This window comes from Petromyzon marinus, chromosome 61, assembly GCF_048934315.1.
Source record: "Petromyzon marinus isolate PM22_M1 ecotype Great Lakes invasive population chromosome 61, UKy_Petmar_22M1.pri1.0, whole genome shotgun sequence".
NCBI classification, from domain to species: Eukaryota; Metazoa; Chordata; class Hyperoartia; order Petromyzontiformes; family Petromyzontidae; genus Petromyzon; species Petromyzon marinus.
Genome location: NC_133727.1, coordinates 9,014,395 through 9,036,110, shown reverse-complemented (window position 1 = coordinate 9,036,110; position 21,716 = coordinate 9,014,395). Strand labels below are relative to the sequence as shown.

The 21,716-nt window shown below is 45.8% G+C and overlaps 1 protein-coding gene and 1 long non-coding RNA gene across 2 annotated transcripts; both read left to right on the top strand.

Moving 5' to 3' along the window:
• Positions 1 to 5,633: 5,633 nt before the first annotated feature.
• On the top strand, positions 5,634 to 8,684 carry LOC142906079 (exosome complex exonuclease RRP44-like). The gene is made up of 2 exons (XM_076053518.1): positions 5,634 to 5,790; positions 7,497 to 8,684. Exons 1-2 carry the CDS (start codon positions 5,647 to 5,649, stop codon positions 7,716 to 7,718), a joined length of 366 nt encoding a protein of 121 aa, XP_075909633.1. The 5' UTR covers positions 5,634 to 5,646; the 3' UTR covers positions 7,719 to 8,684.
• A 14-nt stretch (positions 8,685 to 8,698) lies between these two features.
• On the top strand, positions 8,699 to 14,785 carry LOC142906080 (uncharacterized). Its single transcript, XR_012930049.1, has 3 exons — positions 8,699 to 8,916; positions 10,491 to 10,613; positions 12,585 to 14,785. It is a non-coding gene; the product is annotated as an uncharacterized LOC142906080 (long non-coding RNA).
• The last annotated feature ends 6,931 nt before the right edge of the window (positions 14,786 to 21,716 follow it).

The window sequence follows — 21,716 nt, the reverse complement described above, 5'->3', positions numbered from 1 at the left end:
CAGGCAAAGCCCACTGAGGTATTGATTTATTTTTTATTACTTCCTGGCCACAAATGAATAGCTCAACAAAGTGGCCCATCATTTGGACATTTATAGCAGCCAAAATAATAGAAATAATCTCAATGCATGTTGCGCGAGAGCCAAGTCTGAGCCAAGCCATGGCTAAGACCCCACTGGCCTAAGTGTCCACGTCACTGGCCGAATGCCTGGTTCACAATGAATGCACCAGGTAGTAATGGGTGTGCATTTCATTTCACATTATTGTGCTTTGGTTGGAGTGGCTATGGTGGAGGTTATGCATGCATGTGGAGTGAGCGACTTCCGACAGACGTCTAGTAGAAGGCGTCTTATTTATTAAAAGCACACAGGGCGATACACTTCGTAACGCTGCTACACCTAGGCTGTACAAACACGCAGCCCATCTCCGTCCTGCGTAGCTACGCTGGCTGGTTGACGAGCGTAGCGGCGGAGACAGAGCTGCTCTTGCAGAAGAACCAGCCACGTGGTCGAAGACGAAGAGATGACGACGGTAGCGACGCAACCAGGACCCAGACCCCACGCTAACAGCCCCGAAGTTCTGATTCGGTGCTCTTTATATCTGCCTGGAGTGGCCAAGCTCCACCTCTGGCCACGCCCCCTTTCTAGAACCTTCTAGGCCCTTCGGGATGGTTCCCGGATCTTCTCAACTGACTCCGCCGTTGACCTTTACCCCAGATACGCCCCTTCATAATAAGGCATTATGTAATGCAGCTATAACCTTAATTACCCTTACAGGCCGGCAGGTATCACCCTGTCATTACACATCCATGCATGTGAGGGTGGTGACGGTGTATTAATGTGTGTTCTAGGTTGGGGTACACATCGCCGATGTGAGCTACTTTATCCGGCCGGGGAATGCCTTGGATGAGGAGGCATCTCTGCGTGGTACCACAGTTTACCTGTGTGAGAAGGTGAGATGTGGATGTCTTCTTGCCACAATATCAAGTGTTTTACGACCCGCCGATTTCATCCTTTCATTCTTAACTTTACGACATGATGTAAAATATTACGATGTAACGATCATCGCGGTACCAGTTTCCCCACAACTGTAATTGTATTTGACATTTTCACCACATTTTTTGTGTGCTTTTCAGTACTTCCCGTATGAATAACGATAACTTAAAAATGAATTAGAATAAAAAAATGTGCAACAACAATGCTAAATATCTCTCATGATGTTTTAAACAAGGTGATTTTTGTGGATTTCTTATCATATGATGTACCATGACATCATGAGCGGCAGGCTATTGGCGCAGTGGTAACACTCGTGCCTTGCAGCAAGGAGACGCTGGGTTTGATTACTCAACTCTTGTGCCTTTTTGCTTGCAGTTTTGTTTGTTCTCTCCCCTGTTAGTGAATGGGTTTCCTCTGGATTCATCAGATTTCCTCTAAATAAAACCCATACAATCTTAACTGGCATTCACGAAAACATCCCCTTGCTGAACAGTTACCTGCAGGTGACTTAATCATGTGTGGGTTTGCTTGCAAACACTCGTTGAGTTGGTGCATATGTATTTGCCAGATTGTGTTTATTGACAGAGAAGTGGTTGCGTTTATGTGTTTGTGCGCCTGCAGAGGATTGATATGGTGCCAGAGTTTTTGAGCTCAAACCTGTGTTCCTTGAGATCCAACGTCGACTGGTGAGATGCACCAACAACTGTTAACTCGCGAGTGCGCACATTGCAACCCATACTCAGCAGCTAACGTGCATTGTTGCCAGGTGCACATGTAATCCTATGATGCGTGGCACTGTTAAAGTGTCATTGTACAGATCCACACAAGCATGTGTACATACATAAGCAGCCAAACCAGGATGGCACAATGGTAACACGTGTCTCAGAGCAAGAATGGCCTAGGATTGATGCCCGACTTGGTTGCCTTTCCATGTAGATTTTGTATGTTCTCCCCCTATTTAGCATGGGTTGACTCCAGGTTATCAGGTTTCCCCTCATCGCTAACATAAACGTGTTATTACTACTATGATCCTTAACCAAGGAAAGCCTCACTGAATCTCATAACTTCGGTAGGGTACTGCAAAGCTTTTGCAGTCGAACAATGGTTGCTACGTATATATTCCAGTTGAGTAATTTGTAACAACCCAAACCGGTATTTGGCCAAACATCCCACTGCTGAAAGAATGACTCGACTACCAAAAACTTGGCAAGACCCTCCTGAAAAAGAGTCTCGAGACTTTGCGAGGCTTTCCTGAGTGAACACCCTGCACCACTCCAATGTCGACGACTCCGCCACTCGACGGTGAATGGCGACGATGCATGTGCTGTGCGCGTGCAGGCTGGCGTTCTCGTGCATATGGGAGATGACTCCAAAGGCTGAGATCGTGAGCACACGTTTTACCAAGAGCATCATCAATTCCAAGGTGATTTCACCCCCCCTCCCCCACAGACGTTCAGTTTTTGTAAAACTCTCGTTTGCTTTCACGTGTATTGTATCGGTGCCTTGCTATGTTAGTGCAGTTGAGGTTTCCGGATGGCTGAGAGGTCAGAGCGTTGAGCTTGCACCTCTGGGTTCACAAGTGTAGCGAGATGAACCGGGTTCACAAGTGGTAGTATGTATGTTGAACTTCTTTTGCACCGTACGTAGCCAACTGTGCTAATCGGAGGTGCGAGGTGGGACATGAAAGTAGTGAGTTGATGGTCTCTGTCCAGTCAACAATCACTGCACAAAACACAGGTTTTTTTCGGTCGATCGTGTAAATATGTAAATGTGTCATTAAACCCACCCCCACCCGACACAGCCAACTAATAATGGTTGTCACGTAAACAGAACATGCCAATTCGTCACGAGTACAGCACGCCGGTGTGTTGTACCAGTGACGAATTGGCCACGTTCTGTTTATGTGACAACCCTTACTAGTCGGCTGTGTCGGGTGGTGGCGGGTTAAACGACACATTCATGTATTTACACAATCTAACCCAAAAAACCTGTATTATGGATGATATTGGTCACGAAAGCCTACGTGTTAAACTCACTGCACAAAATACCACCAAATTACATTGCACAAAATTTGGTTAAATTCCAGCTTTGAGAATTCAAAAAATATCAATTTTGCTGTCTTTGGGTGAGCGTAACCCTCAGTAGTCATTGGGAGCCACGTAGACATCTGTTGAGTTCTGGCTTGGGCTTTGATCAGGCGTGGGCATTGTGTAATTGCGAGGACCCCATGGTTCACCCGTGGTGTGTTCATCGTATCCCCGCAGGCGTCTCTGACGTACGCAGAGGCTCAGCTAATGATTGACGACGCCGGGCAGAAGGACCCGGTCACCAGCAGCTTGCGTGGCCTCAACTCCCTGGCCAAGATCCTCAAGCAGAGGCGCATTCAAAACGGGTAACTCATTGTCAAGATCCTCATCCCCTCCACTGCCTCTGGAGCGCTGAGCAGTATTAACGGGTGCACCACATTTAGTCGATCGGCAGGTCGCCTGTGGCGCGGTAAAGTGTGGTTACTCCCGTGTCTTCTAAGACATCCGGCCAGCGTGGAAGAGTAGGCTAAAATACATTGAGAGGGACTGTAAAAGGGTGTATCTCTAGAGGGGCCCCCTCTTATGGGAGCACCCTTCGTCCGGCAGTGGCTTGAGCAAGCAATTGCAAGGCTGCACCTGTAGCTTTTTTGACCCCATGATGCATGAGGCTTGGGTGAATACCATGCACAAACAAGTGTTACAGGATTCATACTCTTTGTTTTTTTTTCAGTAAAGTCACGTAGGTAAAACTATAAAATTAAATAACTAAATTAAATCACGACGTTTCGGGCGCAACACAAGCGTCCTTCTTCAGGTGGGACAACCACAGCCAGAAACAATTACTGAAGTGGGCAAAAAAGGGCTGTTGTAACAAGAGGCTATATAGGTAAGAGAGTGGGGGGGAGCAAGGGGGGAGAGATAGAGAGGGGGGGGTGTGGGGTAGGGGAAGTGGGGTGTTGCTAGAGGGATTAAAGGGGCGAGCACGGCAAAATGCCGGGGGGGGGGGGGGGAAGTGAGCGGGGCTGGGAGTGGGAGGCTGAAGAAGCTGGAGATGTGGAAATGAAGGCAACAATAAAGAAGTTAAGGTTTTACCTGGTTAATAACATCCTTCTAGATTGGAGTGTTACAGGCTGCTGCGGGGCTACATTGTGGGCAATAGAGGACAATGCAGTGACATAAATTGTTTTACTCTACTTAATGCTCCCATGTCTGTGCTCCCCCACCTTTGCCAACGCGTACTGACCACCACGGTTAAGTACGGTAAAACCACCCCACGACCCGCATGACATGGGGCGGCCCTCATCCAGCAGTGGATTGACTTAACGAGCTGTGCATGTTCAACTCAAATATCTGAGTTTGTGAAGTGTCTTATATTAAGATTCTGTGTTGTTTTGGCTGGACATGATAATCGCTCATGTCCCTTCTCCACCCGTAGGGCATTGACTCTGGCATCCCCTGAGGTCCGATTCCACATGGACAGCGAAACCCATGACCCGATCGACCTGCAGACCAAGGAACTCAAGTGAGTCTCGTCAACAAGACACCTCCCATGACTGCAATCCGACTATTGTGCAGATCTCTCTATCAGAATCAAAATATATATATTTCTACTGGAAGAATCCGATGAGCTATAAAGCTCTTTTTTCACAGATGTCCAGTTGGGGCAGGTCACAACGTTACAACAACAAACAATACAAGCACACATTAGAATTGCAAAGTATTGGAAAGGTAAACAAATAACTTAAACAAATATACAAATACAACTAAACTATTTTTATCTTTTGATTTAAAGCTTTCGTGACTGCAGTAATTCATATTCTTAGTTTTTTCGGTAAAGTCACGTTGAAGAGAAACAACAAAATAACAAAATATATATAAAACAATAAAAAATTATCACGACGTTTCGACCATAACTCAAACGGTCATCATCAGGTGTGTCGGTTTGCATAAATGTATTTTTAAAACGGCACATTTATTTATTTATAAAAAACGTTGGCGTCACGCGCAGCGATTGGCAGTTTGCCCAGGACTAGTCCATCTATTTTTTTTTTAAGAGGAGGGGGGAGACGAAATTTTTTATAATGTATGCTGTCTGAAAGCCACTGTAAGCGTGAACAATCAATCAAGAACTGAAATGATTTATCAAATCTTTCCAATGATTGCTAAGATAGAATCCATCTTCTCGGTTGAAATTGTCTCTGTGCTTGTATATGTGGATAGCCTCATGAACGAATCTCTCATGGAAGCCAGATGGCTTACAAAGAACCTCCGTCTTGGAAAAGTCAATGGCATGTGAGCCTACTGAATTAGAACAATGATCTGCTACGGCCGAGGTGTTGGTCCTACCGTGTTTAAGGTCTGCTTTATGTTCACGAATGCGGTCCGATCCGATATATATTTTGTTATTTTGTTGTTTCTCTTCAACGTGACTTTACCGAAAAAACTAAGAATATATATTTTTATCTTACCAAGTAAAACCCTGACCACAAATGATAGCTGAACAAAGTGGCTTATCACGTAGGAAATTTATTATCAGCAAAATAATCTAAGATAAAGATTCTTGATCCTTGTGGTTGATGTGTTGTGGTGGCGGAAACTGGTGCGTGTACACAGGGAGACCAACTCGATGGTGGAGGAGTTCATGTTGCTCGCCAACATCTCCGTGGCGGAGCGCATCGTAGACGAATTCCCCGAGTGTGCGCTGCTCCGACGCCACCCGGCGCCTCCGCCTTCCAACTACGACATCTTGGTGAAGGCGGCGAAATCAAAGGTAGAGTTAGAACCCCTTTTAACGACCACTCTTGTTAACTAATCCCTTAACAACGGGCCTCCATAGAGCTCAATGTGTAGGCTTAACCGACCATTTCTCTGTTAACGACGGGCTCTTGTCGGTACAGTAAATATGAATTAATGCCACGTAGAAGGGAAACAATAAAATAATAAAAATATAAAACGATAAAATTATCACGACGTTTCGACTGCAACACAAGCAATCATCATCAGGTGTGAAAACCACAACAAGAAAATTTGAAAAAAAGTGCCAGTTATTTTTAACGTTAGCACCACGGAGAGAGATTTGACAGTTTGTTCAGATGGACGAGTCCATCTATGTTCGGAAAAGAGGAGGGGGGAGACGAAAAATAATGGATGCGTTCTGAAAGCCACCTTAAGCGTGATCAATCAATTAAGACCCGAAATGGTTTATCAAATCTCTTTCCGTGGTGCTAACGTTAAAATAACCGCCACTTTTTTCACATTTTCTTGTTGTGGTTTTCACACCTGATGATGATTGCTTGTGTTGCAGTCGAAACGTCGTGAGAATTTTATTGTTTTATATTTTTATTATTTTGTTGTTTCCCTTCTACGTGAATTTACCGAAAGAACCAAGAATATGAATCCCTGCAGTCACGAAAGCTTTAAATCAAAATGAATTAATGCATTTATTAGCAGTGTTTATTTTAATATGATGTGTTTATAATGTTAGTATCTTTATGTATTAATATCCATTGTTTAAATATTATAAAGTACGTTTTTTGGGTGAACAAGGGAAACTTTCGATGCTATCGGAACGAATTAAGCTTTTAACACGTATTTCCTATACTCGCTTAATGACCAAATCCTTTAATGCTCGTGTTCGTGGAACCAATTACCGTCTTTAAGAGGGGTTCTACTGTCTCTAGATTGCTGTTAACCTTCCTTCAACATCATCCTCCTCGCAAGGAATTCAGAGGTCGCCGGGTGGCTCAAATTTTAGTTTGAGGTCTTTTGGTTTAACCGGGTGAGAACTCAAGAGACCATAATAGTCTCATTTGCAAGGGTCACCTGGGTCACTTTATGACCCAGAGATTACAGCTGGACCCTGGCTTCAAAATCCAGCAGCCGCATTGAACATACTGTGTTATCAAGTGTAGGGAGTTGAAGGACTCGGCTCGTTTCCCAGCTACTCCACAGAAATAAGCAACAAAAAACCATCACGATAAATGTAGTACTGTATTTAATTTTAGATAAATTCCAGCACTGAAATGTTGAAATATCAGGTCGACTTATTGTGATGAACATTATGCTCAAAATGGGTGGGAATGTGCTACCCCCTACTGTGAAGCAGAGGTGTCTTGAAACGATGTCAGTATTGGCCTGAGCGAGCAATTGCAGGGCTGCACCTTTTACCTTTATCTTGAGATGTAGCAGTTTAGTTTCCACTCGCCCTTAGAGGCAGAACAACTCAAAAGCTGTGACGAACCACAGACAACGCTGGAAGGCAGCCAGGCACTGTGCCAGATGTAGATTAATCCACTTGCTGTACTGCCTTCTCCTGGCAAGCCAGGTTATGGAAACCTGAATGCCCACAGGAAGTGCACTGAATAACGTTTTCTTTCCAATACACCACAACCCTTGCTGCTTCCCCAGCACTGAACTACAAGCCACGTGTGGGATAGTCACCTCACAAACGCCGGTGTGCCTGATTTTTTTGCGCAGAACATCGAGATCCAGGTGGACTCGGCTAAGGCGTTGGCCGAGTCCCTGGACCGGGCGGCGGTGCCGGGAGCGCCACCATACCTCAACACTCTGCTGCGCATCCTGGCCACGCGCTGCATGATGCAGGCCATCTACTTCTGCTCCGGCATGGAGCCCGACACCCACCACTACGGGCTCGCCACCGCCATCTACACCCACTTCACGTCGCCCATTCGACGGTGACGTGCTCTGGCGTCAGGCACACACGTGAAATCGACCTTCGCGATTATTGAGGGGACTATGTTGTTGTCTTGGTGTGGTCTGGGACTGTGCTGCCTTTCCCAAGTTTAGGAATTTATTCATTAATTGATGTACTTATGCAATGTTAATTTGTCATTACGGCACACCTCCGATTAGCACGGTTGGCTACGTACGGTGCGAATGAAGTTCAACATACAACTTGTATATCTTTTTCTATTATTTACTTTTAGTGATTTGTTTACCTTTCCTATTCTTAGCACTCCTATCATCTACCTACTGGACGTCTGTCAAAAAGAGCTTCTATTGCGAATCGAATTTCTCCTGGATAAGGTTCAGATTTTGACTTATTTTTCTAAAAGGTCCTATAAACGGGAAGTTTGGCCAATTCCTTAAATGGTTGTTTGGCTTGTGTTGGAGAAAAACTAGAGGATCCGGAGAACACCAACGCCTACAAGGAGGGTGACAGTGTTCCACGTGCAGAATCAAGAATCCATTGCCGTGTTGCAGCGGCGGCCAAAAGTGAATTGCAATTCTGCCATGGATCGCTAACGATTTTGTTGTGGATCTTAAATAAGAACACAGATATGAGCAGGCAGCAATTTGCGTTACATCTGATGACAAATAAAAAATCCTCAACAAAGAATTAAATTCATACATTAACAAAGATAATTTCCACAAGCAGATGGTGCTAGAACGTGGTATGTCCAGAGTACAGTATTCTATCACAGCGTTAAATCCATCTGAGTCATTGTTTGAGTAGCTTTCTGGTGGATCGTGAAACCCGCTGAGATCCACCAGAATGAATCGCGGTGCTTGGTGGATTAACACCGCTGCTCCGTTGGTATCTCGTGGCCATACCGCAGCCCGTATCTACTGTAAATTTAATCTTCATATTAAATAGAGGCTACAACAAATGTGAATATTGTTGTTGTCTCCCTGTACCGTTGGGCTTGGTAAGTGATGCGCGTGTGTCTGCTCTTGGCCACGTAGCGGTGATTAACGGCTGTTGTTGTTGTGGTCTCAGTTGTTCTTCAAGAGCAAGGGAGTGGTGAGCGAAGAGGGCTTCGTGCTGTTAGTGCGCAAGAACACCGTGGTGGTGCTCATTCCCAAGTACAGCTTGGAGGGGACGGTTTTCTTTGACTCCAAAGATCTCAAGCTCAACGTTACCTTCGACGAGGAGGTAGGGCATGTGTTCACTTAACCGGGAGGCATTGGCATTTCCCGAACGGCTGAATTCTGCATTTAAACCCAGGACTGGCTTAATGCACTGGGACCCAAGCCCCCTGACCATCTCTCTACGATTAGGTTTCTATCAGACACACAGACACTTGGTTTAAGGTGGAAGAACGCAGTGAGATACGAAGCTCCGTTTTTTTGCCATTTGGCAGTGTGGACTATTACAGAGGAAGTTACACCGGTGGATACATTAGAGCCGGATGGCTCACAGGGCTATACCAAAATAAACTGAAACTGAATTAAATGATGTAAATGCGTTTCAAATATAAAACGGTCACAATTAAATATGCTTTGGAAATAACTGCCATGACGGAGCCCGTATTGTCACGGAGAGGACATCACATTAAAAATACAGTAAAATCCCTCAGATCCGGAAGAATTAGAGAGAAAATCTAATGCTTTCTGTAAACAATGAGAAACTCGAAGGGCAGAATAGTATTTGTAGAAAAAAAAACAAATGAGGGAAATAGTAGTTGATGCAAAAAGTGATCTCTAGATGGCAAAAAGCACATTTGTGACCAGTGGATCCGGTCCTTTCCAGCATGCCTTGCATGCCGCATTACATTGTCACTCTGCGTGGATAATGCACACAGCCTAATTTGGACCAGAAGCTCAAAAGGGTCAACATTTGCAGCCATATTTTAGGTATGTTCTTAACTGCAATTGTACACTCCATATAACCTAAGGGGGGTTGCATCTACTCCTTAATGATGGCCAAATAAGGCTTTAAAATTCCTTGGCTGGCCCGCACATCACGATCCCTCGGTTGGTTTGGTCATTGCAGCCATCGGCTTCTCATGCCTGGTTTTCAGCTCGCGGTGAGGTGGCCCAAGCGGTATTGCATTCGCTGTGTGTTGTGGAGGTTTGCGTTTCAAACTCGGTGGCCACTCCGGTTAATACTGTGGTGTGTATTAAGCGTAAAATATTTACAGGCTATCCGCTTTAACAGTGGACGTTTAAAGATCCTGTTACGTTATTTGTGTGCCAGCATCATGGTCCAAGGTTGGCAAATTACATGCAAATTACTTATTTGGGGAGCACATATCAATCGTTCGCCTCCTTTTACAAAGACGTATCAGTGACCTTGAATGCAAACGTTTTGAGAATCAGTGAGGCTTTTCCGAGTGACCCATGTAATAGTATGAATAATAACGTTGGGTTTACGTCAACCCATGCTTGTGTGCAGGGCACTTGGCAGAGAGCAGTCAGCGGTAGTGTAGCGGTTAGCGCTCTGCGCTATGATCCCAGCGACTTGAGTTCGATTCCTTCGCACGGTCAACACCAGTGATGATTATCTGAACCGGTCCTGGGCCTCCCCTAGGTTGACTCAGAACTCATTTGAATGCCTGGTGCGGTGTGTAAACATCGCCACTGGGGAGACAAAGGCGGCCGGGCATGGCGCTGGCGACCCACCTCCTTGTGTGCCGTGCCGGCCTTCATCTGTGCTCCTCGCCAACAGCACTTGCCCCAACAGTCTGTTAAGGCTACATTGGAGATATGTCTTTGTGTTTTGTGTAGGGCCCCACGCTGTGCGTGGAGGGCATCGCGCTGAACATGTTCGACCGCGTGTGCGTGCGCGTGTCGCTGGATTCGTCCAACCTGCAGCACCAGCGGATCCGCATGCACCTCGTCCGCCCGGAGGTACTCACCGTGCGGCGCGACGCGCAACCTCGGAATACCACCGATTTGTATTGTGACCATGCTGCTGTTGCTGCTTGCTGCGCCAGCAGTAGTGCACAAAAAACAAACGCTCGCCGCATCGGAACGTCAGCGGTCCGAAAATTAATGACACAAGCCACAGCATAGCGCTTGTTGCCATGCAACCCAAACTGTGGGACCGTATAGTAAACCCTTTGAGACACAGAGATACATAGGAGATACAGAGAGACCCATTATGATTCCTAGAGATTCATAGAGACTCATACAGATACATAGCAGTGCATTAAAAACAAGCTACTGTACGATTGTGGCCATGCAACCCAAACTATGGACCACATTTTACACCACTGTAGTCTGCGCTCCTTCAATGGAGGGGGTGGCAAGATGACACAAACTCTCTCCTGAGGCTCTCCCGTGGCTATCAGACCCATCTATTGGCATTTAGCCCCTGAACGTAATACCCTTATAACACAGGAATAAAATATAAAATCCGGTCTTGTATGGAAAAAATATATGTATAGCTAGCATTTTGAGCTGCAGTCTGTTGTCCTATACCTCCTGTAACTGGCAAATTGGATATAACGCGATGATGAATGTATGAAGGAACGCATTTTTTGTATAACGCGGATCCGAACTGGATATAACTCGGTTGAATGAACGGCTGCCTCGGCGTAGCATCACACAAGGCGGGATGCTGCTGGATGCTTCTAGATGCTACCCACGTTCCTTAGTCTTTGTTCAGCCTGTGTTACGCATCTCACGCGTTATTGCGGACTGCGCTTTACCCCATATAATATATATATATTATTTATTATAACACGATTTTTCCAAAACGTGTTCTTGAGGTACGCAACTACCATATTATAGAACAGGCTGCATATCCAAAGACTATGGGACACTATCCCTACCTATATCAGTTGTGACTGGCCGTGTGTTTAAATCCAGCTTGAAAACGTCGTTATTAATTGGCTTTTCCTGGATTCTGATTGGTTATTACTGTGAGGGGAATCATTATGATTAGCTTTTATTGCATTTTGCATGCTGTGTAAAGTGTCAGTATCACTGTCATTATTGTTATTATCGGCTTTTACTTTATTTCTATTGGCTTGTATCTATACTTGAGTAGTTTTTTAATGTCCAGTGCTTTTTTGAGATATTTCGATATGCAAGGTGCTGTATAAAATAGATTTTTATTATGGCCCTAGTTCATTGCACAAGAAGGGCCATTATCTGAAACGTGACCTATTTAAATGATCGTTAGGGGCAGTTGTTGATGAATGCGAGTTCTCAAGATACCAAGCTAAGTCAGGGTGTGGGAGCCTTGGTAGATATCAGATTTCTCAACAAAACTCCATGAGTCTGTTCTGCATGGGTTTCCTCCGGGTTCTCTGGTTTCCTCCCATATCTAAAAACAAGCATGCGTTGAAACTGGTATTAAGGTAGTTTACGTATCGCCATGGGCAGCAGGGTGGCACATTGGTAAACCCTTGCGTCTTGCAGCAAGAAAACTGGGTTTGATTCTCAACTAGAGTGTTACTGTGTGGAGTTGTCATCTTCTCTCCCCCTGTTCCTCAAAAGTCTTCAGTCTTGTCGAAGTTTTTCAGTGTTAATAAGTGTAATAATAACGTATCACTTGTGTTGGAAATACTCGCATGTGTGTGTGTGAGAGCATTGGTGTAGTGGTTAGCACGCTGCGCTATGAACCCGGCAACCAAATTCCCACTCACCGCCAACACCAGTGAGGATTATCTGAACTGCTGTTTTGCCTACCCAAGGTCAACTCTTTCTTAAATGAGTACCTGGTGCAGTGTGTAAACATCAGCACTGGGGAGAGGTGTTGGCCACTTACCCCCTCGTGGGCCATGCCGCCTAACAGCAGCACAGTCTGGTAAAGGCTTATTTGGTGACTATCTTTGTTGTACGTTTGTGCCATTTGTGTGTCCGCTGTCACAGATTCCAGGCTACAACCCTGCGGAGTCCACCCCATGGGGCTCGCCTTCTCCCCGGCCTAAGAAACCCAGACAGCACTAGTGTATCGTGGATGCGGTGTCAACAAGATGTCGGAGGAGGTGCATGAGTGGGCACACACTCTGGGTTTTACATCTGCAGAGTTAATTAAGTGTACATTGTGCTCGCAAGCAGAGGGAAAAAAAAACAGTGGCGGTTATGAGAAATGCTACCCTGAAGTAACAGACGGTTTGCACTCTGAACTTGCAATCCAGAGGTCACCGGTTCTTCGTTCTCCTGTCGTAGCGGTTCAAATGGTAGCGCAATTTTTTATTTATTTAGAATTTTTACCTTGCCAACCAGTACAATCAGCCAATTAAGGTGTATACGCGTCAAGATGTATGAAAGGTTTAGGATATCTTATGCCCCCCTTTTTTGCCAGCCAAGACACTTGACCCCCTTGTGATGAAGGTGATTTCACAAAAATATTGGTTACTGAATCGGTGGTGTTTATTGACTAACGCAGCAGTGTCCAACCCACAAAGCACTGTGATCCATTCTGGTATATCTCAACATGTTCCGTGATCTACCAGCAATATTTGACCAAAAGTTACCCGGATGGATTTGACCGACTAATAGAACACTGTAGACATGCCAAGTGCTAGTGCGATCTATTGGTTTAAAATATATATTATTAATCTATTAATTATCTGTCGAGGATTTTGTTTTGCCATCTGCTATAACAAGAATTGCTTTATATTAGAGGTGTTTATTCCTATTTGTCCCGAGATCCACAATCAAAATCTTTTGCGATCATCCACCCATGGATCGCGATTCACATATCGGCGACCACTGATCTAACAGTTGAAAACCAGTTTAACATGTAGGCTTTCGCGACCAATATCCATAACACAGGTTTTTTGGGTTAGATCGCGTAATAAATATTTAAATGTGTCGGTAAACCCGCCACCACCCGACACAGCCAATTCGAAAGGTTTGTCACGTTAACAGAACGTGCCAATTCGTTACTAGTAACATCACACCGGTGTCTTGGAGAGCAAAGCCACAACATTTACAATCTGAGTACAATGTTTCACCAGTAATTACAACCAGCTTCATCAGGCGACAGCCAGATTCGTGGAGAATCCTCGTTCCTTAATGCGCATGCATAATGTGTGTTGATTAACAATGAATGCATAGTCATATGCATTCATTGATTCCCCTCCCAATTCGCGAAAGAAGTGCTCACAAGTGATGGCTGTCGCCTGATGAAGCTAGTTAGTGCTGGCGAAATGTTGTACTTAGATTGTAAATGGTGTGGCTTTGCTCTCCAACACACTGGTGGACTGCACTAGTAACGAATTGACATGTTCTGTTTACGTGACAAACCTTACTAATTGGCTGTCGGGTGGTGGTGGGTTTAACAACACATTTATATATTTAAACGATCTAACCCATAAAACGTGTATTATAGTTGAAAACCTACAATTGTGCCAGGTTTGGCCTGTCGGAGTGGGCCATTAGGGTGGCCACTCGGAGGGCAAAGCTCTGGGGAATCCGAGCACGAGCTTCGAAGTATGATTGTGCACGGTGACACCCGCAGGGGTCTCGTGATGGATGGCAAATGGAAGATTTTTTTTTATTGCGAGAGGATTCCCTGCAAGGGATGTTAGGTTACTTATTCTTGTAAGGATGCCATTTACTGTATGAAGGGGCATCGGTCAGCTGCATAGAACAGAGTATAAAATTCCCCGAGCTGTTGCTGTTTAAATCGTCGGTTTAACGGAGAATTTCACCTGAGGTTTTTTTACACAGCTGCCCCACCCCTCATCGGACTCTGTGCAATCACACAAGGAATGTTTTTTGGAAAAAATGTCGGTGTCAGAAAATTTTAAGGTTTAATCGTTTACAAATGCGCATTTCGTTACAACTTCTCTTGTCCTTTAGACGTGCAAAGATAATTTCTGACAAAATATGGACACGTTTTCAAATTGTTTCGTAAATGGTCGTAACTTTGGTCACGTATATACAGTACTTGGGCAATAATTCTGAGCTCCTGGAGTAATGGTAAAGATTTAAGCGAGTTGATGTCTTTGCGACTTTGTGTAAATGTGTTTAACATTTTTTAGCTGAAGCGTATATTTACAAGCATGTACACATGAGTTATACGCGTTTATATACAAAATTAAACCGATTTATTTTCCATGCATCTTCTGTTATTTTGGTTACTTTAAGTTACGTTTTCCACTGCTGGATGAACATCTAGCCACGTGATGTTGGATGTCAGGTTTAGTTTGACCATACTTCACCATGCTGGTCACTGTTGGATGATAATAATGTCCACTTGCAATGCACCACCGCGCAGTATTCACTCGCCTTCGAATCGAGTCCTGCACCGCCGTTTCACATGCAAATTTGATTCTCAATCCCTGGGCCAACTTGCTCCTGATTAGCATGCGATTTGCCATATTTCGATCTCGGAGGTGATTAAATGCGCCGGCTTCCAGGCTTGTTGAGCCGCTCGGAGCCCAATTAACGAAAGTTGTTGCCAAAGCAAAAGCGTGAGCTCGAATGTTTGTCCGTGTTCTTTTCAAACCACCAGTCGAACGCCGGCCTCTGCCCACTCCGACCGTGCGGAGGCCCTGGCCGTCGGGGAGGCCCTCATGGTGCCTCACGGCAAACGTGGGGCCCGGGTGGGCGCGTCGACGGTTGATCGCGTACAGGCGGTGCAACTCCCACAAATGAAACATCACACCTTGCTGATCTCGTGTCCAGGAGCATAAACGATCATCACGCAAACTCCGGTCATCCTCGCAGCAGCAGCTCTTGGCCATCGAACAAAGACGATCACCGCTTCCTTCCGATATTAGAAGCCAGGAGCTATGAACGACTCGGAGGTTCGAGCAACCACAGCCGAGTGGGAAGGCAGCAGCAGCCCAGGCGGTGAGCCAGCTCCAAAATCCCCCAAGCACTGAAGTTCTCGATTTAGTACATTGAAAAACACGACGGTAAGTGAAACAACGTACATCGAAACCAATTTTGCCATTCACTTGAGGGGCCGTCCATAAATGACGTCACGCAATTTTTGACCTCTCGTCACTCGGCGTCACAAAAAGTCAGACCCCCCCTCAAATATGATGTCACAAAGCTCTGCCCCCCCCCCCCCAAAACCATATTTTCAAAATAAAAGATGCTTCAACTATTGTCATTGTAGTGCGTGGCGCTGCACTGATGTTGTAGGAGTGTTATGACAATTAGTGTTATAACAATTCTATACTTAAAGTTGCGCATTTTGATGTGACGTCACATTTCTCAAACCCCCCCCCTCCCCCTCGTCACACATCGTCACAAATGTCTGACCCCCCCCCCCCCCAAGGTGCATGACCGCGTTACCGTGTTCATTCTGTGGTGAAGGGATGAGGAAAAGGAAGAGGGAAAAGCATCCAGCGTCGCCGCACGCAGGCAACGTGTTTATCACACAGTGGTCAAAATATAAAAATACATATATATGTAGTGGGTTCCACGGAGACTGGAGACGTCTTTAGAGGCAACACGGTTTATTTGTAACTATGAACAGAACTCCCCTTAACTCCCACTATCTAGGGAGGTACAGCCTCCGGGCTAGCGTGCCCTCGCACTGATCAAACCTGGCTCTCAGCCCTCTGGCTATCTGTGCCCTAGGGGAGGCTAACTGACCCGACCCAGCCAAGGTACGGGTCCTGACCACTGGTCCAAGCTCGGCCCGGTCCTTACAAGGACGTCGGGCTCGAGGTCCCAGGGTCCCAGCTAGGGAGGTTACTCTGACCCGACCTAGCCAAGGTACGGGTCCTGACCACTGGTCCGAGCTCGGCCCGGTCCTTACAAGGACGTCGGGCTCGAGGTCCCAGGGTCCTAGCTAGGGAGGCTACTCTGACCCGACCCAGCCAAGGTGCGGGTCCTGACCACTGGTCCGCGCTCGGCCCCGACCCTTATAAGGATGTCGGGTCCCAGGGTCCTAGCTAGGCTGGTCTTCTGTTCTTCGTCTTCGGAGCTCTGCCCCGAGCTGTCCAAGAGGTGCCCCTTTAATACACCTCTCGGGGGCTCTCCGCCCCCGGTACCGCTCCCTCTCTAGAACCTTCCAGGGGGCTCTGGAAGAACCCCCCAACCCCTCACCTGGGGCCTGGCTCTCTCTGTCCTTCCCCAGCTCAGGGTGGCACCCCCTATAGGACTGTGCCCGCAACTGCAGGTAAGTATACCGACGGTATAGGATGTGCATTTATTACGCTACATCTATGCGGAGGTAGAGAGGAGTGCAGCTGCTAGGCTGAATCATATGAATAAACAATCAAATCTAGAAATATCCTTTATGTACCCAGGAGAGCCACATTGAGTCTCGAGACTCATTATTAGCTCCGAGCTGCATTAAGATGTTTGGACAATTTCAAGCATCAGGGTTCGGCACGTAGGAGGAAACCGGAGAAACGCGCAAATGTTGTGAAGCTGGCTTGGTGGTAGAAGTCAGTCCAGAACATTTGGCCCCACACCTATCACTGTAACGAATCAGTGTTCTACGGGGGCATTCTAAGCGAGGACTGATTGTATTAAAATCTACTTTGATCTACGAATCGTAATGTATCAATAATGTTAACGTGTAACATGCCCCACGGTTTTTTTTTTATCTGGAAGGAGAGAACAACGGATGATCTGTGTGCTGATGATGTTGGTGATGATCTCGTAATGGCTGTTCACTTCGAGGAGTGGGAGAGTCTGATGGTGAACCTGGATCGTGCCAATAAGAGGTAGGGCCTTACCATTCGCCCTACCAAATAAATCAAAGCAGTACCTGCCTTGATATTTTGTATGTCTTCAAGGACTCCACCCCCTCAACTCCGCATGATAGGTAGTTGTGGAAAGAGTGGAGGTATTCCCATATCTGGGCAGTTGTTTATGACCAGCTCTGATTTCAGAGCGGAGGTCTTACTCTGAATTAGTTCAGTGGCATATCCTTTTTTTCAGCTGCATAGCGCTGTATAAAAGTTACATGGCCTATCACTTCATACAAAGCTCTGGTTCTTTTCTGCCAAACTTGTCCTCTCCCTCCCAGCTATAACCTCCCGAAAGCAACATGTGACCTTTGTTTTGGCGTGACAAACACCATTGAAAGCAAAATACCGAAAGTGTAATGACTACATGTAATGCAAGAATCTCAGTTGTATTTCTCAACGGGTATTGAATATGAAGTCCCAGGAGTGGTGAAGGTGCATCAGCCTGCAGACCCACAGGTGGCAGCGGTGGATTGGCCTGCAGACGTTGGGGTGGTGGTGGATTGGCCTGCAGACGTTGGGGTGGTGGTGGATTGGCCTGCAGACGCTGGGGTGGCGGCGGTAGATCGGCCTGCAGACGCAGGGGTGTCGGTGGTGGATCGGCCTACAGACCGAGGGGTGTCGGTGGTGGATCGGCCTGCAGATGTAGGGGTAGCGGTGGTGGATCTTCCAGCAGTAGCCGACCAGTGAAGTTCTCGAATAAATTTACGCAATTTGCCGAACCTGGTGGCTTTGGCACAGGCGGTGGTGGATCTCCCAGCAAAAGCTGGGGAGGCAGTGGTGCATCTGCCAGCATAAGCTACAAGGAGTCATGTTTGCATTGACCACAATACCTGCGGTCGGAATGCAAACAAAAAACATACTTTGATAATGTATGCACTGTCCTTGAAATTGATTGGTCCACACCCAAAACAGCTTTCCTTAGGGCCTAGTCTCACATGGTGTTGGACCAGATGACGCCAAAAAGCTGTTGTACAGTAGCTTCCACACAGTTCTTGAGAGAATGGGACCATGAATCCAATGGCAAGGAGACCAGTACGATTGGCGATATCGTTCTGCTGCAGTCTTGGTCCGCCTTCACAGCTGTTGAGATGTTCTTCCTCCTGCTCTGCCGTTGAGGACGTGTTAACCCATGGCTGGTGGCAGACATGCTTATTATAATGGCGGCCTATACTCGCCATGTGGCAGCATCGTTAAAGGGTATATGTCGCTTTTCAAGAGGAAAACCATTGGCATTTTCAGTCCTAACCATACCCTGGTGGTGCTGTCACTGCTTGGTCCACAACTGCTTATCCGCCAGGGTTGCCGCTGCTTATTTTGCAGCTAACGTTCACAGAAGGTCGTTCCACTATCCACCACCTGCGGACGCGCTGGGTCCCTGATATACAATACCCTGGCGTCTACAAACTAAGCCGTGTCTGTGGCAATAGTTACATTGGGGAAACTAACCGACATGTCTCGGACTGTGTTCATGAGCATAAGGAAGATTTGAAACACGGTAGGACCAACACGGTAGCCTTGGCTGATCATTGTTTTAATGCGGTTGGCTCACACGCCAATTGATTTCTCTAAGACGAAGGTACTTTGTAAGCCCACTGGCTATCAAAAAAATTCGTTCATGAAGCCATCCACATATACAGACACAGTCACAATTTCAACCGAGAGGATGGGTACAAACTCAGCAATCATTGGAAGAACGTCATCAACCAGTTTAAGTCATAACTGGTGTTGTTCTCATCCTGCCACCTTCCGATGTTAGTTTTCATTTTCCCCGTAGGTTCGGCTCTCCGATCTTACATTAACAGGTGAAACAAATTTCACACCAACATAGCCCCTTCCGCGCGCTGACCTCGACGTGGCGGCAGCTCTGCGATCTTACAGTAACATGCCAATCTCTCACATTAACATAGCCACCTCTGCGCCCTCGTCATGGAGGCCGCTCTCCGATCTTACATTAATGTGCTAATTTCTCACATTAACATCACTAACCACGTCGTTTATGACCCTTGGGCTACACCCATTTTCAACCTTTAAAACAGTCTGCCTCAGCAGCTTTCCCCCTCTTTCTTCTTCCTGATGACGATCACTTGTGTTGTGATTAAAACGTCAGAGTTTTTTGTTTATTTTAATTTTATTAATTTGAACCTATCTACGTGACTTTACCGAAAGACCCAAATAATATGAATTCCTGCAGTCACGAAAGCTTTAAGTCAAGATTTATAGTAATGACTCTTCCTCAGATCTAATTAGATGAAATCATTACCAGATGTATTTGCACCATTCCTACAATGCAAGGCTCTCACGAAGGTGATATGTTTTACAGACGGGTAGAGTGTGCCATGGTTTCACATTAAGGGCAATGCTGCTCTGTGGTTTTAACCAATTGGATAATTGGAAAGTATTATTTAAAGTCTGGTAATTTTGGACTGTGGCACTGACGCAAATGGCCAGCTCTTTTTTGAATAACAACCAACATTAGTTTAACAAGCCTAACTGATGAAACCCAAATGGAAGCCGGTATAATTACATGGCTTAAAACAAATGCTGCTGGGGAATGTTGGTGGGAAAAGCCATTAGGCTGATGTAGTTAAACATCGTATTCTGATTTATGTGGAGACACAAAAAGCGAGTTATGCTTCTACAGTATTTGCTTGTGCAAAGCATGGACAATCATTGCCACAGTGAAAGAATCAGCTCGGTGGCTAGGAGATGTTAACTACCTCACCTGGTATGGAGGAGGCCGAGGGTTTGATCCCGACCCTGATGCCTTTATAAGGAGTACCTTGGATATCGAGGTGGTTACATTTTTGGAAATTGCAGCAAAAGCCAAAAGCGTGATATTCAATACTTAAGCTTGACCTAAATAATGAGCTTACATACACGGCAACCAAAAATAGACACATCACAATAGAAATGTGCTGTACAGATTGCCAAATTTACTACTATAATGAGCCAAGAATGTCTGTGTCCCGCGCGTGACGTCACTCCAGGTCGAGCAGGCCCCCTCATTAATAATCATGAATAGACTAATCTCTCATAATACAAAGGCCACTGCCACAGCCATTGACACGCTAATCTCACAATACAAAGGCCACTGCCCCAGCCTCTGTGGTTGGACCATCTCTAGCTCCACCCACCTACCTTGATGCACTCATCTCAGGCCTATATAAGACCTTGTCTCAGCAACTTTCGGGGGACGTCACTTCACATGGGCGGGGCGAGGTGCCTCCTCCCCCCTCCTCAGCGTCATCTTAGAAACTCACTACAGAGGCAGAACCCTCACGTCATGCGATCTCCCTAACGCTATTGAGACATCGAAGTAAAAAGGACGTCATGATGAACAAGGGATTATAACCTTTAAATGAAATAGGTCTGTCACCGCGGCCTTACAAATTGCACACAAATGGATGCAATGAATATCACTTCGCGGTCTGATTTACTGCAATACATTTACTGCAATACACCCATGCTTGGACGGGCAAAAGGCTAGTAAACAAATAATCCCCTCGCTCGCTCCCCACAACGATATCACACAATGATACAGTACTTCCTTGTACAGTATACCCGCTAAAGACCAAAACTAATCCCCATGATAGGTAAATTGATATACATAGAGCTTGCCGGCGATAGGTCTAAACCACGAACTATGAACTCGTGATATTCAAGGGTCTCCCGTATTTGGAGTGTGCATATTCTCCCCATGGTCACGTATCCTTTTCTCCAGGTCCTCCGGTTTTTTTCTCCACATCTAAAAACATGCGTTAAGATAATTACTGCTATAAATATTCACAAAAGCCACTACGTTGAGCAACCATATGTGGCCAGGCTGCTTCTGGAAAAGAGCTATATATCTCAGTGGGCCTTACCTGGTCAAATAAAAATAGGTCGCTTACAGGAGCTGAATAGATTGCCACATCACAGGGACGCAAGGAATCGCAGCATGGAGAGGGCTTCATCCAGCAGTGGATTGATCCTGGTTTATGTTTTGCAAATAGTAAACTTCAGCGTGCACTTCCAAATGAAGGTGTTTAAAGTGTCTGTTTATCTTATTTGGTTCTTTCGGTAAAGTCACGTAGAATGAGAATAAAATAATAAAATAAAAATAAGACAATAAAATTCTCACGACGTTTCGGCCACAACACAAGCGGCCTTTTTCAGGTGAAAGAACAGAACTGTCGGGACGACAGTGCTTCAATGAGTGCTGCTGAGATTCGTGGCGTCTTTTAAGCTCGGTGATAGGTGTGAATGACCTAGAAAGCAGGAGAATTTAGCATTGAAATAGCTAGGGATTAGCTTGTGACAAAAAATAGCTGTGTTAAAGTCAAAGTTTACATAT

Excerpts from the sequence above, each read along its gene's own strand:
- LOC142906079 (XM_076053518.1), top strand. The coding sequence starts at position 5,647 with ATGGTGGAGGAGTTCATGTTGCTCGCCAACATCTCCGTGGCGGAGCGC. Across the intron at positions 5,791-7,496 it reads TGAAGGCGGCGAAATCAAAG|AACATCGAGATCCAGGTGGA; the intron begins GTAGAGTTAGAA and ends TTTTTTGCGCAG.